Source organism: Pelodiscus sinensis, chromosome 20 (genome assembly GCF_052426305.1).
Source record: "Pelodiscus sinensis isolate ZL-2025 chromosome 20, ASM5242630v1, whole genome shotgun sequence".
NCBI lineage: Eukaryota > Metazoa > Chordata > Testudines > Trionychidae > Pelodiscus > Pelodiscus sinensis.
Window position 1 is genome coordinate 18,247,241 of NC_143071.1, and position 16,165 is coordinate 18,263,405.

At 47.5% G+C, this 16,165-nt stretch overlaps 1 protein-coding gene across 4 annotated transcripts in view; it reads left to right on the forward strand.

Annotated features, from left to right (window-relative positions):
• The first annotated feature begins 13,212 nt into the window (after window positions 1-13,212).
• The window catches only part of SLC16A5 (solute carrier family 16 member 5), a 37,549-nt gene continuing 34,596 nt past the window's right edge, over window positions 13,213-16,165 (forward strand). The window contains exon 1 of one of the 4 annotated variants that reach the window (XM_089771927.1): window positions 13,213-13,638. Coding sequence is in view for 1 of the 4 variants with exons in the window: in XM_089771928.1 (XP_089628054.1) it covers window positions 15,098-15,153 (56 nt within the window). In the remaining 3 variants the exon portion in view is untranslated. Of the gene's footprint in view, window positions 13,639-15,082; window positions 15,154-16,165 lie in introns of those variants that run through there. The other 3 variants (XM_025178130.3, XM_006136411.5, XM_089771928.1) reach the window with 3 other exon arrangements.

Here is a 16,165-nt window from a genome sequence, read left to right on the forward strand (position 1 = left end):
TATATGCTGACTGGCTACGTCTACACTGGCGTGATTTTCCGGAAATGCTTTTAACGGAAAAGTTTTCCGTTAAAAGCGTTTTTGGAAAAGCGCGTCTAGATTGGCAGGACGCTTTTCCGCAAAAGCACTTTTTGCGGAAAAGCGTCCGTGGCCAATGTAGGCACGCTTTTCCACAAAAAAGCCCCGATCACCATTTTCATGATCGGGGCTTTTTTGCGGAAAACAAATCTCTGCTGTCTACACTGGCCCTTTTGCGCAAAAGTTTTTCGGAAAAAGACTTTTTCCCAAACGGGAACAGCATAGTATTTCCGCAAAAGCACTGACAATCTTACATGAGATCGTCAGTGCTTTTGCGGAAATTCAAGTGGCCAGTGTAGACAGCTGGCAAGTTTTTCCGCAAAAGCAGATGATTTTGCGGAAAAACTTGCCAGTCTAGACACAGCCACTGTGTATATGTTGAACTAGCCTAAGAAATGTCATTTCCAGCATCAGCACATCCATGGGGAAACTGTTGCATAGGCCAACTGATCCACTGAAGTATTTCCCATTGTTCACCCTAGATTTTCCCTTTCTTAGGCTATGTCTAGACTATGTTCTATTTTCGAAAGAGGATATGCAAATTCCCATGGGAATTTGCATATCTTCTTCCGATCTCACTTTCGAAAGAGGATCTTTCGAAAGTGAAAGTAGTCTGGATGTGTTTTTTTCAGGAAAAAAAATCTTTTTAGAAAAAAACGCTCTTCCTTAAAAAATGAGGTATACGCAGTTTTTTCGAAAAAGAGGTTTTTTTTCCCGAAAAAAACCACATCCAGACTACTTTCACTTTTGAAAGATCCTCTTTTAAAAGTGAGATCTGAAGAAGATATGCAAATTCCCACAGAATTTGCATATCCTCTTTTGAAAAAAAAGTAATTTAGACGTGCCCTTAATGTTAACCCATTATTCCAAGTTGTGTTCCCTTTTTTACTAGCCTACATTATTTATCTCCCTCCTTGTGGCTGGATTCTGTTTCATTCATGCTGCTCTTCGTCCTTCTCAAGGATGTTAGGGAGATTCCCAAACCTGCCCCATCCTTTGTGGGTGATGAATCTGAGGAACAGTCCCAGATTGAAGTGTCATTAGATGAGGTTTTGGAACAAATAGAAAAACTTAACAGTAACAAATTACCGGGACCGGATGGCATTCACCCAAGGATTCTGAAAGAACTCAAATGTGAAATTGCAGAACTATTAACTGTGGTTTGTAACCTATCCTTTAAATTAGCTTCTGTACCCAAAGATTGGAAGACAGCTAGCAGAACGTCAATATTTAAAAAGGGCTTTCGAGGCAACCCTGGCAATTACAGACCAGTAAGCCTAACGTCAGTACCAGGCAAATTAGTTGAAACAATAGTAAAGAATAAAATTGTCAGACATGTAGAAGAACATAATTTGTTGGGCAAAAGTCAACATGGTTTCTGTAAAACATGGTTTCATGTATGTCTTACTATTAGAGTTCTTGAATGGGGTTAACAAACATGTGGACAAGGGGGATCCAGTAGATATAGTATACTTAGATTTCCAGAAAGCCTTTGACAAGGTCCCTCACCAAAGGCTCTTGTGTAAATTAGGTTGTCATGGGATAAAAGGGAAGATCCTTTCATGGATTGAGAACTGGTTAAAAGATAGGAAAAAAAGGGTAGGAATAAATGGTAAATTTTCAGAATGGAGAGGTGTAACGAGTAGTGTTCCCTAAGGGTCAGTCCTAGGACCAATCCTATTCAACTTATTCATAAACGATCTAGAGAAAGGGGTGAGCAGTGAATTGGCAAAGTTTGCGAACGATACTAAACTGTAAAAGATAGTCAAAACAAAAGCAGACTGTGAAGAACTTCAAAAAGATCTCACCAAACTGAGTGATTGGGCAACAAAATGGCAAATAAAATTTAATAAATGTAAAGTAATGCACATTGGAAAAAATAATCCCAACTATACAAACAATACGATGGGGACTAATTTAGCTACAATTAATCAGGAAAGAGATCTTGGAGTTATCGTGGATAGTTTTCTGAAAACATCCACGCAGTGTACAGTAGCAGTCAAAAAAGCAAATAGGATGCTAGAAATTATTAAAAAGGGCATGGAAAATAAGATGAAGAATATCTTATTGCACCTATATAAAACTATAGTATGCCCACATCTTGAATACTGTGTGCATATGTGGTCTCCTCACCTGAAAAAAGATATTTTGGCATTAGAAAAGGTTCAGAAAAGAGCAACTAAAATGATTAGGGGTTTGGAACGGGTCACATATGAGGAGAGGCTAAAGAGACTGGGACTTTTCAGTTTAGAAAAGAGAAGACTGAGGGGGGATATGATAGAGGTATATAAAATCAAGAGTGGTGTGGAGACGGTGAATAAAGAAAAAATATTTATTTGTTTCCATCACATAAGAAAAAGAGGACACCAAATGAAATTAATGGGTAGCAGGTTTAAAACTAATAAACAAAAGTTCTTCTTCACACAGCGCACAGTCAACCTGTGGAACTCCTTGCCAGAGGGGGCTGTGAAGGCTAGGACTATAACAGAGTTTTAAAAAGAGCTAGATAAATTCATGGAGGTTAGATCCATAAAAGGCTATTAGCCAGGTGTAAGGAATGGTGCCCCTGATCTCTGTTTGTCAAAGGCTGGAGAAGGATGGCAGGAGACAAATTGTTTGATCATTGTCTTCGGTTCATCCCACCAGGCACTGGCCACTGTCGGCAGACAGGATACTAGGCTAGATGGACCTTTGGTCTGACCCAGTATGGCCATTCTTATGTTCTTATAACTATAGCCTTAGACCAGGCCACTGGAGGATTTCTAGTTCTACACCAAAGCTACTTGCCCGCTCTGTCTTAAGTGACAGAGGTTCTACTCTGTGATGGATTTGGTCACAGAGATCCCCTTGAGAATGTTGCCTGATGCACTGATCATATTGTCTATCCTCTGGGGCACCTTACCACCTTCTCCTGCTAATCCCAAACACTTGGTACAAAGTCAAGGCCACAGTCCAGAGTAGAGCAACACACTGAGATCTACTCAGCTCTGGGAAGGCTCAGTCAAAAAGACTTGACATAGCAGCCAGGTGCACAGCCCCACTGGGACCAAAACCCCATATATATCTGTCTCACTATGTATAAAATTTATACACAGTGAACATATAAGTTGTCCATCCCCTTTAACAATGAAAGAGAGATATATACAGGTGCTGTTCCCCTCATAACAATTATTTACACTGAGTTTTTAATAAACAAAAGTGATTTTCTTAAGTATAAAAAGTAGAATTTAAGTGGTTGCAAGTAATAGCAGACAGATCAAAGTAAGTTATTAAGCAAAATAAAACAAAACACGTCAGCTAAGATTAATGTATTAAGAATTGTTACATGCAATTTCTTAGCCTAACAATAATTCTAATGACCTTTTCTCACAAGTTAGGCAGCCTCTCAGTTTAGACCTGAGCCTTCTCAGCACAGTCTTAAATGTTTCAGCAGCCATCTTCAGTGGTAAACCAGGGGTCTCCTGGCATCTGGCAGCAGCCCCTATTGTTTGGTTGCATGCCTTTATATAGATTTTGGCCATGGCAAGAATCCTGTGTGTTCAGTTCAAACTTTCCTCCTCGTGAGTGGAAAAGTACAGTGTGCAAAATGGTTTCCAGCATCCCGGGGGCCAACAGCTTCAACAGGCCCATTGGCAAAGCAGGGGGGGGCCTGTTTCTTGCTTCCAGAAAGGGTGAGGGCTTCGGCAGAAGGGGGAGGGCTGGGGCTAGGCTAGGTGTTAGTGTTCTCTGGAGCACACTGTACAGCACCCTGGCAATGAAATAAAGGGCCCAGGGCTCTGGGCCCTTTTGTATTGCCAGGTCTTGGGGCAGTTTCCCCCTCCCCTCCCCATCGATAGTCCTGCCAGCATCAGGGGGCCTGGGCATATGGACCAACCATAGTCCAGGCCTTTTCACAGATCATTGTCCTAAATACTGGGCCATTAAGTTCCTTAATGGCTCTCACTCAGTATGTCTAGATCAGTAAACGGGTTTATGCTTCATATTTCTAATTTCAAACATAGGACTAATATGTGGACACAAATAGAATATACAGATTCAGCCGATTATAACTTTTAAAATGATATGCTTTATGTGAAATATTGAGTTAGGCACATTCATATTCAAAAGCATATTTCCACAAAGAATATGGAGTTTCAACATCGCAGGGGGTTGCAGTGTCGCAGGGGTTCCATCTCCACCAGGCCAAATGCCTTCTTTAGCATCTAAAAATAGAATGAGGGCTTGAGTAAGGTTCAAGGCAACTGAACAGATAGATCGGTGGTTCTCAGACCACTAGTGGTCTGCAGCCGCCTTCCGGGTGGTCCACGGCTCGAGCTCATTCCCCCTGCAGCAGGGATCCTGCGCTGGCACTCCAGCCTCACTTTTCCTCCCCCATGAAGTTGGAGCATTAGCGCCGGCTTCTCACTGGCGCTGAGAGCAGAGAAAGCCCCAAGCCTCGCTGTGCAATCTGGCTTGCAGAGAAGAAACCTTCCCTCACCCTCTCCCCACTCCCTCCCACTCCCCTGGCTGGGGGAACAGCAGCATGCAGACGCGCTGCCTAGAAGCTTTCCCCACTACATTCATTGATTGGAATCCGGCCAATGGGAGCAGTGGAAGGCCCTGCCTGGGAGCAACACAGGACACGAAGGCAAGTAAATGCCCCCCATCCCCTCATGCATTTCCCCACCAACACCCTGCCTGCTCCTGCACCTCTTCCCTGGCCAGATACTCTACCTACAGCCTGCTTCTACACCCTACCTCCCATCCAGACCTTGCACCTTCACCCCCTCCTACTCCTCTTTTCCTCCCCAGACTTTGCACCCTCACCTCTTCCTGCACCCCACCTCCCACCCAGATCCTGCACCCCCATCCCTTTTGCTGGCAGCGCAGTCCCACACACTGAACCCTCCATTTTTGTCCCAACCCCAGAGCCTAAGGGGATCCCCAAAATCCACTAACCCTGCAACCTCAGAAGAGTAAATCTGGCCTATGGGAAGCCCTGAACCTCAGTCTTCCCTGTCCTTCTCTCTCCCGTGATGGGGCTGGAGTACCAGAGGAGTGAGGTGTCTCAGTTGGGAGCCACATCAGTGAGGGTTGGAGGTTTTGGGAGGTTTTTTTTCTTCTCACTTGTGTGGTCCCCAACTGATTTTTCTGTGGGTCAGTGGCCCTAACCTAAAAAAGGTTCCCCACCCCTAACATAAAAAAATAAAACATGGGAACCTTTTGTGTTGCACATATATTAATATTTTACTTTATTTAAAATGAAGTTTCATAAACTAACATGAGCAAGTTAAAGTGATTAATCTGTTTAATCATTGAAATTAATATGTCCTTCCTTACTGGTTCAATTAAACCATTTCTCCCTAGCTGCAGCACTAGCAAAATGGCTCAGGCGTAATTATGTAATTTACGGCTAGTTTCCGTTAGCAACTGGTGGTCGACGGAAAGGTTTGCAGTCAGCCAGGTGGGCCACAGGCCAAAAAGTTTGAGAGCCAATGAGATAGGTAAAACCTCTCAAATGACCTGAAGAGTTTCCTCTGAAGAACCCCATTTAGTTCCCTACCCACCGCTCAGTGAGAAGTTCGTCTTATCTTATGGCTAACATTTGTGTTCCTGTTTTTTTGCATCTCTATTCAGCAGGGAAATCAGCCCTTAGGAAGCACACTCAAGCTGGGTTTTCCTCTCCTTACTATGACAACAATGCAGTTGTCTTTGGCAATCTTCCACCAATGTGCGTCTCATTAAAAACCTCAAGAGACATGCAGAAAACAACACATCACCATTTGTTTGTCTCCAGAAGAGAAGGGAGGTTGAATCCTTCCCTCAGGTGTCCCTATGGGTTCTGTTCTACTGACTTCAGTGGGGACTGAACGAGCGCAATTTCCAGCATAATATAATTCCACATCATTTGGCTGGTGTGAAAGGCTGTGGTCTTTGACTAACTGGCCCCTGCAGTGGTTTAAATGAGCTTTTCATGAGACCTATGTCACATGGCCTCTAACAGGCACATTCACGTTAATTTTAGAGATCTTTTTCAATTTTAATTGTTCTTTTGTTGGCAGCCAGTGCAGGCAGTTTGCTTCAGATGACAGCATTGGCCGCGTCCCAGTGCTGCCTCTCAAGACAGTTCTATGGCTGTTCTGCAGAGCAGGCCTGAGTTAATGGTCCCATTATCCTGGGGGCTGTCTTCCGGCACTTTAAAAGAAAATCTTCTCTCATTTCTGTCTGCAGCCCATGCCACTACCTCAGGCTATTTTGACTCCCGTTTTCACAAACCAAGCAGGGCCTGGGTTAATCAGCGCTTGGACGGGATTTCCAGCTCTGCAGGAAATGATGCTGGGAATTCAGTGGGCAGCATTCTGCATTGGTACTGAGGCAGTACTTCAGCATGGCTATAGGATGGCGCTGTGTTACGGGAGGGGGCAGTCTTTTAGGTGTAGGGTTGCACCAAAAATAACTGGAAGACATTGAGGGAGCTGCTTTTCTTAGTGTCCCATCTGCTGGAGTCATGCAATTAGGAGAGAATCACAGCTGTCATTTTTAAATAAAAAAGGCAACGTTTCTAACCCCCATGGTCGTGGAGAAAAGCTGGGAAATGTGACAGGAGCGCACCTAGAGGCTCAAACTAGAAAAGAGATGTTTGGTTTTTAAGAAGCTCTCATGATCTTTAAAGCAAATCATGATTTGGGAAAACCTGACTCAAGGTTTTTTAGTGCTTGGCATGGGTGCAATTGCAGGGAAAATTTGTCTTTCATGAAGCGGTTTTTACCCACGAAAGCTCATGATACCATCTACATGTTTTGTTAGTCTTTAAGGTGCTACTAGACGATTACTTATTTTCAGTGCTTTTTTTGTAGAAAAAAAAAAGCTGCTGGTACTCCATGGGAAAAGGTGCCGGTACTCCAAGGGAAAAGTTGTTGAGCTCTGAGTGGAGGTGCCAGTACTGCGTCTGGAGGTGCCGGTACTGCGTACTGGGCAGTACTGTCACAAAAAAAGCACTGGTTATTGTTTACGTTTTTCCTGCATAGGGAGGACTGTAATTCGGTCCCAGGCTACATCTACACTGGCATGATTTTCCAAAAATGCTTTTAACGGAAAAGTTTTCCGTTAAAAGCATTTTCGGAAAAGCACGTCTAGATTGGCAGGATGCTTTTCCGCAAAAGCACTTTTTGCGGAAAAGCGTCCGTGGCCAATCTAGATGCAGTTTTCCACAAAAAAGCCCCGATCGCCATTTTCGCGATGGGGCTTTTTTGCGGAAAACACTACTGTGCTGTTTACACTGGCCCTTTTGCGCAAAAGTCTTTCGGAAAAAGACTTTTGCCCAAACGGGAGCAGCATAGTATTTCCGGAAAAGCACTGACAATCTTACATGAGATCCTACACGCATCTCCCCCTCTCCCAGAAGTAATTTTTTTAGCAGACTGTCCAGCAGCATGGCTCAGTCCTGGCTTGCACCGAGTCTGGGACCTACCCCCACTGCGGCTCTGCATTAAAGTGTATTAGGAGCCAGGCAGGCAGGCAGCCTGGCTCAGTTCCAGTTTGCGCCAGGTCTGGGAGCTCAGACCCCACCCCCGGACAGGGGCTGCTGCAGTGTGGGGTGGCAGGCAGCTGGTGTGAGGGGAGCTGGTTTTTAAACCGGCTCCCCTTGTGGACCAGCTCCCGCCTGGCACCCTGCACTGCTGCCTCTGGTAGAGAGACAGCAGTGTGGGGAGGCAGGGGGCTCCCTGGGATTGAGGCTGGAGTGCACTGGCTGCTGCCCTGCCCCTGGGTACTATAGAATAGTCAACTAACCGATAAGAAATCGCGAGGTTAATCGACTATTCAATTAACCAATATTTAACATCCCTAACTCACATGCCCAGTATGGTCTGGACGTCTCAGAATCAGGATAATGGCCGGAGGTCATAGGAGATGAAGGAGGTGGCAGCCATGATGGTGAAACTCACTCCAGTTAAACCGGGAGCTAAAGTGGCTTTCTTTAAAGACCCCAAGAGGGAGTTATGGATGGAATTATTGTATTCACAAATTTAGGCTTAATTTCCAACAGACACAACCTACAATAAGTATAGAGGGGTGTAATGGGTCTAGGACAGCGACATGACCTCCCTCTGACCAGGAAGAGCCCTCTAAGACCCCTTGGTGGGCGGGTCCAGCCTCACCTAACCCCACCCACAGGAAGCAGGAAGCCAGAAGCATGGGTATAAGAGCTCAGAGCTTAGTTGGAGCCTGGTGGCCGAACAGGCCAGACACCCAGCCTCAGCTCCTGCAGCAAAGGTCCAGCTATGCTGCACCCGACAGAAGGACTGGGTTGGGCTGCCAGGACCCCTGCCGGCCCCTGACGACTTGCCTGGGCCATGGAGACTGCTGCCCTGGCCCGAAGACTCATGGAAAAGACCCCCCATCAGGCTCCGATTACTGGATCGGTCCCCATGTGTGCTTGCCTGAGCCAGAACTGGAACCAGTGGACACTGCCAGAACCTCCATCCCCAGCTGACCCCGAGATGCAGCACCTGAGCCAGTTAGGCCTCCAGGGGGAACTGGAAAGTGTCCCAGGGACCGTCAACCCCAGGGCAGTTGAGGAGATGGAGGTTGGGTGGGCAGCGCGTTGCAGCTTGGATCCCCACTGATGCACAGACCTGGTCGGCGTGTTGCAGTCCAGATCCCTGCCAACCCTGTGGCTGCCGTGCTGCCACTGTCAGTTCCCTCTGTGGAGGCAAAACCCCTGCGCTTGTCGGCTCTCCGCCAGCTAGGAGACCCGACCTCCACCCAGCTGGGACTTGGCCAGAGCCTTGAACTGTTGTCGAACCCCACCCCCCTGTAAACTTTTGTCTTTCCGCCCTGCGCTGACCCAGGGCTGGGCCTGATAAACTGCTTGGCTACGTCTACACTGGCCCCTTTTCCGGAAGGGGCATGTTAATTTCAGAGATCGCAATAGGGAAATCCGCGGGGGATTTAAATATCCCCCGCGGCATTTAAATAAAAATGTCCGCCGCTTTTTTCCGGCTTTTAGAAAAGCCGGAAAAGAGCATCTACACTGGCCCCGATCCTCCGGAAAAAGCGCCCTTTTCCGGAGGATCTTATTCCTACTTCAATGGTCTTCCATTGATATCCGTTTTAGTAGTTAAATTCCTGGACTATCATTGCTCTTTAAAAGTGCTGTCATATGGGTGGAAATTGGGTAAATATTGTATTTTATTAATATCATCAGGACTGCGTGTTGTGTAGTCTTGCCTTAATCTTTGTATCGGTAAGCGGGGGAATGGTCCTGCTATTGTGGGGAACTTTCCTGGCTTCCATACTACCCCGGTGAAATGGACCAGCGAAAGGATCTGAGTCCCTGCTCCCACTTCTTTAACCCAAAGGCCTCCCTGATCCTGAGGGGTCCCCTTCCACTCTCCTGAGTAGCAGAGTCCTCGAAATCCCAACAAGGCTAGGCCCAGATTTTCTGGGGCTTAATCCCCGACCTTGTAGTCACTTGTGGCAGGGGCTAGGGTGTCCTCACTCCGGGGTGCTCACTTCACGCTGGATGCTTTCTTGAGCCAGTGATCATTACATACAGTTCAAAGCAAATACAATTTATTAAACGGCAACTGATTAAAAAGAAAAGAATAAGGAAAAAATGAAAAGGTTAAATGAGAACACTCAGGCCTGCTCTGTAGCATGGGGACGTCACAAACAGTAGTTTGCAGAGTGTAAGGACAGTTCACAGTCTGCTCTTTATAGGTCCCAGGGCTCTTTCTCAGGCCTTGGCTGTGCTGCGGGGGGGAGGGGGGGGGAGGGAGGCTGCAGGTTGGGCACGCTTGCTCTGGTGGTGACCATAGGACTTCAGGCTCTAGGCAGCAGGACCACTCTCCCAGTTGGAGTTACAATCCCTCTCCAAGGGTATGTCTACACTACCCCGCTAGTTCGAACTAGCGGGGTAATGTATGCATACCAAACGTGCAAATGAAGCCTGGGATTTGAATTTCCCGGGCTTTATTTGCATAAGCTGGCCGGCGCCATTTTTAAATGCCGGCTTGTTCGAACCCCGTGCCGTGCGGCTACACGCGGCACGGGCTAGATAGTTCGAACTAGCTAGCCATTCCGAACTATCTGTACGCCTCGTGGAACGAGGAGTGTTTTTCTCCTCAGTTGGGGGCCACATCAGTAAAGGTTTGGTGGTTTTTTTGGTCTTCTCATTTGTGTACAGCCCCCAACTATTTTTTCTGTGGGTCAGCAGCCCCCAAACCCAAAAAAGTTTCCCTGCCCCCGGTTTTCAGTCACCACTCCCGGCTCTCAATGTTCTGTGCTGCTGTTTAGATCTAATTTACCCTTAAATGTCTTCTAAGAGACCAGTAAGCAGTGGAAGTGTTGGTAATGCTGCTAGACAATATTGACCTCCTGTGGTCCAGCAAATTCTCTGGTCCTGAGGATGCTGGACTAGAGAGGTTCAGCCTGAAGTTGTTTAATCATACTTCACGCTAGTAGTGGTTAAGCAGGTTCAGAATAGGATTTAACAATTCTGTAAGTCACACACTCCTAGCATATTTTAATCAGGTTGTTATTTATATGTGCACAGCAGAAATAATTAAGTACAAACTCCATCACTCACACACAAATCAAGTTAGTTAAAGGCAGAATTGTATGGAGGCCTCAGTGATCACAGCACAGGGCTGGGGGTCAGGAGAATTGGGTTCTGTTCCTGGCCACACCATGGACTCTCGGGGTAGCATTGCACAAGCCAGTTGAGGATAGCGTAGCCACCCTTCAGAAGTGAGTTACTATTTCATGAGCCTTTGTAAAGTGCTTTGAGACCTCAGAATAGGAAGGCACCGGAGAAGGGCAGCACATTATTACAAGGTGACAATCTCAAAAGCTCCTTCAAACAGCTTTCCTAGGGGCTTAGTAGGAATAAGAGATCCTCCGGAAAAGGGCTTATTTTCCAGAGAATCACGTCTAGACTGGCGCTTTTCTCTGGCTTATCCCCAAGCCAGAAAAAAGTGGCAGCTATGTAAATGCAAATGCTGCAGGGGATATTTAAATCCCCCATGGAATTTGCAATTCCGAAGTCTACATTAGCATCCCTTTTCCGGAAAGGGGTGCCAATGTAGACACAGCCTATATGCTTGTGTTTCATACCATAATAGAAACAAAACAAAAAAACCCACTCAGAGAGAGCCCCTAAATCTCTTCCTCTTCACACATTATGGTCTCTTCTTCTCATAGTTCTCCCCAGAGCTACCCTTTTCCCCCTCAATCTTTCTTTCTCCCATCTTCTCGTATTCTACTCATTGCTTTCCACCTCCATTTCACCTTCTCTAGGGACAACTTCAGTTTCTCCCTCATGGCTTCTATTCCTCCTTCAAGGTCTGCTACCTTTCTTCCTCTCCTCTCCTCCCATCCCAATCCCAACATTCACACTTGACTCCCATTTCTAACTACCCACTTGCAACAGACAGAGCCTGAAGCACCCACAAACTCCCTGCTTCAGTGCCAGCTAGGTTTCCAAGTGCTTTATCTAACCACATGGATCAAGTTTCAGGTAAGACCAGCTCTTCCAGAACTCTTTGATATAGCAAGTCCTGCTGAGGGAGGTTAGGACTGGAGTATTTAGGAGTGGAGGGGAGTAGGGTGGGCCATCTGTTGGGTATTCATGTGGAAAGGACTTTTGAGGAGAGGTGTCTAGTTACTGCAGTTCAGAGGCAGCCAGAAGTCCTCTCAGGTTACACATCCAATTAGTGTTCTGTGAAGGAGTAAACAGAACACTCCCCGGGGTGATGACATGTAATCACAATGGATACCATGGTATCAAACTTCATCTCCGCTCAGCGCCATATCATCTCTGTATCAGATAACCTTCAGCTTCGGCTTAGCATCTGCATTCAGATCCTCAAAAAGATTTAGGGTATGTCTACACTAGCCCCCTAGTTCGAACTAGGGAGGCTAATGTAGGCATTCAAATTTACAAATGAAGCCCGGGATTTAAATATCCTGGGCTTTATTTGCATGTTCCCATCCGGTCGCCATCTTAAAATGCCACTAGACCAGACTAACTGCCTGTGGCTAAACGCTGCAGTTTAAGGGTAATTCAAACTAAGTCCTTAGTTCAAATTACCTGTTACTCCTCCTCCAGCGGGGGCTCTTGTACATTTCAAAGGAGGAATGCAGAATTGCCTATCAACTAGTCAAAAGACTATCCAATAAGCAAATGCTTATCGAATAGTCGACTAGTCTTTAACATCCTTAATAGAGATATGGGAGTTGCATAGAGAGTTAAAAAGCCTGAGATTTGGGATAGGGGATACCTGAATCTTCAAATCACTTTAACAGCCAGTCTCTAAAATTCTCACCAAACATTGTTATTCCTTCTCCAGCATAAACCTGAGCAGAACCATAGTTCACAGCGCCTGCGACTGTAGCTTGTGGTTCCAGTCCAACTAGATCCAATGAAAATGAATAGTCTAAGCAGTACCTTAAAGACTAATAAAACATGTAGATAGTATCAAGAGCTTTTGTGGGTACCATGAAAGCTCATGATACCATCTACATGTTTTGTTAGTCTTTAAGGTGCTGCTAGATTATTCAGTGTTTCTTAAGTTTTTCCAGTTGCAGACTAACTCGCTACCCCTCTGATGCTTTAGATCCACTGAGGCAGGCTGAAGAAATAATTCAATCCCCTCTCAAGCAGATCTCAAGACTACCAAAAAATGCCTGTGAAAATCCCTGGCAGATCTCCCACTCCGTCCCTTCCGCTGATTCTGTGAAGTCCTATGTGTAGATTTCTCCCAGTGGATTTGGCCCTCCTGCTTTGACCATTCCAATTCCCCGCTATATCCTCTGCCACTATCGCTTGGATCTACGAACATGCCATTGGTCCAGTCCTATCTCCAGTAGATCTTGTACAACCAGTTGTGAATCAAAGCAACTCCCGATTGTTCCGGTTCACACCCTCCCCTAGACTCTGTGTGATCACAGGGTGGATCTGACCATTTCCCCCAAAGTCGCCAGTTAATTGCCACTGGCTCCCAATATGCTCCTGGTACAATTTTGTTTCCCCCAACAAAACAACTCCACACACACCCCTCCCCCATCCCATGTGGTGCCCTTTGGACCTACTCCCTTCCCTAGGGCGTGTGACACTGAAGAGATTAAATTACTTCCCAAAACTTCTGCACACACACACACCCATGCTGTGTGATCCCCAGGGGATTTGATAGTTTCCCACGTCCACTCCCACCCCGCCTATAGATCAGGCATCATCCTCTGGGGATGTAACTTTTCCCCTCCACCCCCAGGTGCTCTGCGACCCTCCCTTCCTCCCCCAGCCACAGATGTGCCTGCATGGAGCTGGACGCACCCGCCCTGAACTTCCCCCTCTCGCCACAGATGTGCCTGCACGGAGCTGCTCTGTTGACTTGCATCGGCTGTGTCTCCTCCCTCGCAGGGCGAAGGAGAGAAGCCAGCACTGCCCTTCCAGGAAGAGGACCGGGGGAAGGCGGAGGAGAGAGCCGCGGGTGCCCTCTGAGCGCCCCGCTCCTTCGTGCCCTCCCTCCCCGAGCTCTGGGCCGGAGTCACTCCGGATGGCGGCGCCTGTGTGAACAGGTAAGCGGAGTGACTCCGGGGGTGTGGAGGAAGGAACGGCCTCGCAGCCGCAGCAGAGCGGAAGGGAGCCCGGATCTCACAGCTGGGCGCTCCCGGGGCCGGACGGCGGGGCGGGGGAGGGGGGTCTCACGGTTATTGCCTGACTCGGGCGCCCGGGGCTGTGACCAGTGACCCCGCCGGAGAGAGAAGCGGGAGCGGGGCTCGGGGGTGGCTGGCTGGGCAGCCCCCCACAGCGGAAACCGGCAGTGTCACCTCCTGCTGCCGTGCCCGGGGAAGGGCAGGCTGGCTCATCGCCGGGCGCTGCTCTCTGTGCATCCTCCCGGCCGGCTGCTGCCTTGGAACTGGGCCTGGGCCCTCAAGCCGGACTGGTCTGCAGCCAGGGTTTGGGACAGGGGCTACCCGGCAGCCAGAGCTTGGACCTCTGTCCCAGAGCCCCTAGGGGACCCTTTGGGCAGAGCCCCAGAGGGCTCACGGGAAACTCTCCTCTGCCAAGCCAGACCACCCTGATCCCCTCCCAGCAAGGGAACCAGAAACACGCCTGGCACTGGAGTTCTCCGGAGAGCATGCCAAATCTGGTCCTCCAGCCAGGCTTGGGTAATGCCCACAAGGTTGGGGCTCATTCCTGGCCACAGTCTGGAGGGGGCATTCTTCCAACCACTGACCATACCTTACTCACTGTGGAGAGAAGGCTGGAACCTTCTGTGCTGAAAGTCTGGCCGTGCCAGGGAAAACTGAGAGCAAACACAATGGAACTAGCCATCTCAATTCTGGGTTTCACCTTACACTAGATCTTTCCCTGCCTTTCTCTCCTTGCTCACTGGCACTGAGAACAAGGGACACAAACCTGCCCCACCAGTGCTGCTCTCCCCTTGTTCCCTTAACCCCAGGAAGCAGTAGCATTTTTTCATAGCTGCCATAAACTGGTATGCAAAGGGCCACAGCTGAGCACCTTAAAAAAAAAAAAATCTCCAGGTGTGTACATGGGCTAACCCCACATTGCATATTGGGAAACTGAGGCACAGATAAGCCAGCAGGTAGAATCATAAGGTCAAGAAAGTGATAGAGTTGGGTCTGGAGCACAGGTCTCTTGCTGCTCACTCATGAGCACTAACTGCACCTTCTACCTAAGAATGTCAAGTAAAAGCATGAACATTGGTAACCTTGATTGGCCCCCAAAGATTGATTTGGCCATAGAGACCAAGTAATCTCAGCGGTGGTGCCAAGACTGAACTATAACCAAGGGGCAAGGTGAAGGAACTTCTGCCTCTGCTGTAGAAGCAGAAAGGCCTCGTCAGTGTCCTTTCCTGTTAATCCGGCATCTGAGCGGAGCATGAAATTCACACATTGAGAAACACCTTTAACAAAGGATGAGGCACACCTTGATAAAATCAGCTTCTGCTCTTACACAAGGCTGGTAATATGATGGGGTAGCTGCCCTTGTGCATCAGAGGGGCTTAAGATGAATCCCAGCAGTGGTCAAGAGGGAATAGCTCCACCTGCTGTAGCACTCCACAAGTGGCAACCTGTATTACAAAGGGCTTCTGTAGTCTAACAAGACACAGAATACCGGACCAGATGAACTTCCAGTACAGCAATTCCCGTGGACCGAACATGCCCTTACTAGCTTGCTGCAATCACTTAATTACTGTGGGGAGAGTCCATGCAAGGCTTTGTACAGCTGCATTTCCTTTGTCGTTCCACTTGACAGAGCCAGGTGAATTGGCACCAGATTGACCCTGTTCCCATTTACCTTTGTTGAGGCAGAATGCAGCTGGCATGACACTATGGTTGCTGAGGTTCCTTGCATTAGTCTGTGTATTATAAGCAGGATGTCTCAGCATTCATTCAGAGGCAGACGAACCAGTGGGATCAGATTGCTGAGGAGGGAAACTTGGCCTGTAACGATGGACAGTAGGTGGAGTTGGTAGTTGAAAGCTACAGCAGGTGTGTATTATGGTGAGAGTTTAATTAGTAGGCAGTGAGCCAGCATAAAAAAGAAATCTGGTGGGATTGGGGTTGGCAGGGATCAGTAGCTGGACAAAACAGTCCGAGTTGTGCAATCGGGAACAAAGACAATTCGAACTGCAGTGTTCTGGGCTGTCTTTGTTTGGGTTGTGATTGCTGGGGACAGACGTTAAGCCATGAGTCAGCTAAATCAGAGTGATCTGACCATAGCAGAGGGATAGCCCATGAACTAGTCAGTTGCATTATCTCTGCCCAGACACAGCGTACAAAGAGTTAAACTGTGCCAATCATCCCCCTGTTTTTTTGTGTATGTGCCCCCACCAAAGCCTTTCTTTTTGTGTCTCTTTGAGTCTGTCTGGTCTCCAGGATAAGGACTATCTGTTTATGAACACACTGCCCAGAACAATGGGGCCTTAGAGTTAGCAGGGCTCTTTGCTACTGTAAAATAAATGTTTAGTAATAGGGTGTGAATTTGCCTATTCTGCATATATAACACGTGTTAATCATATTAATTTATAGAATGGCTATTCTGGTACCAGCCTGGTGTTTGATGCAGACTCTC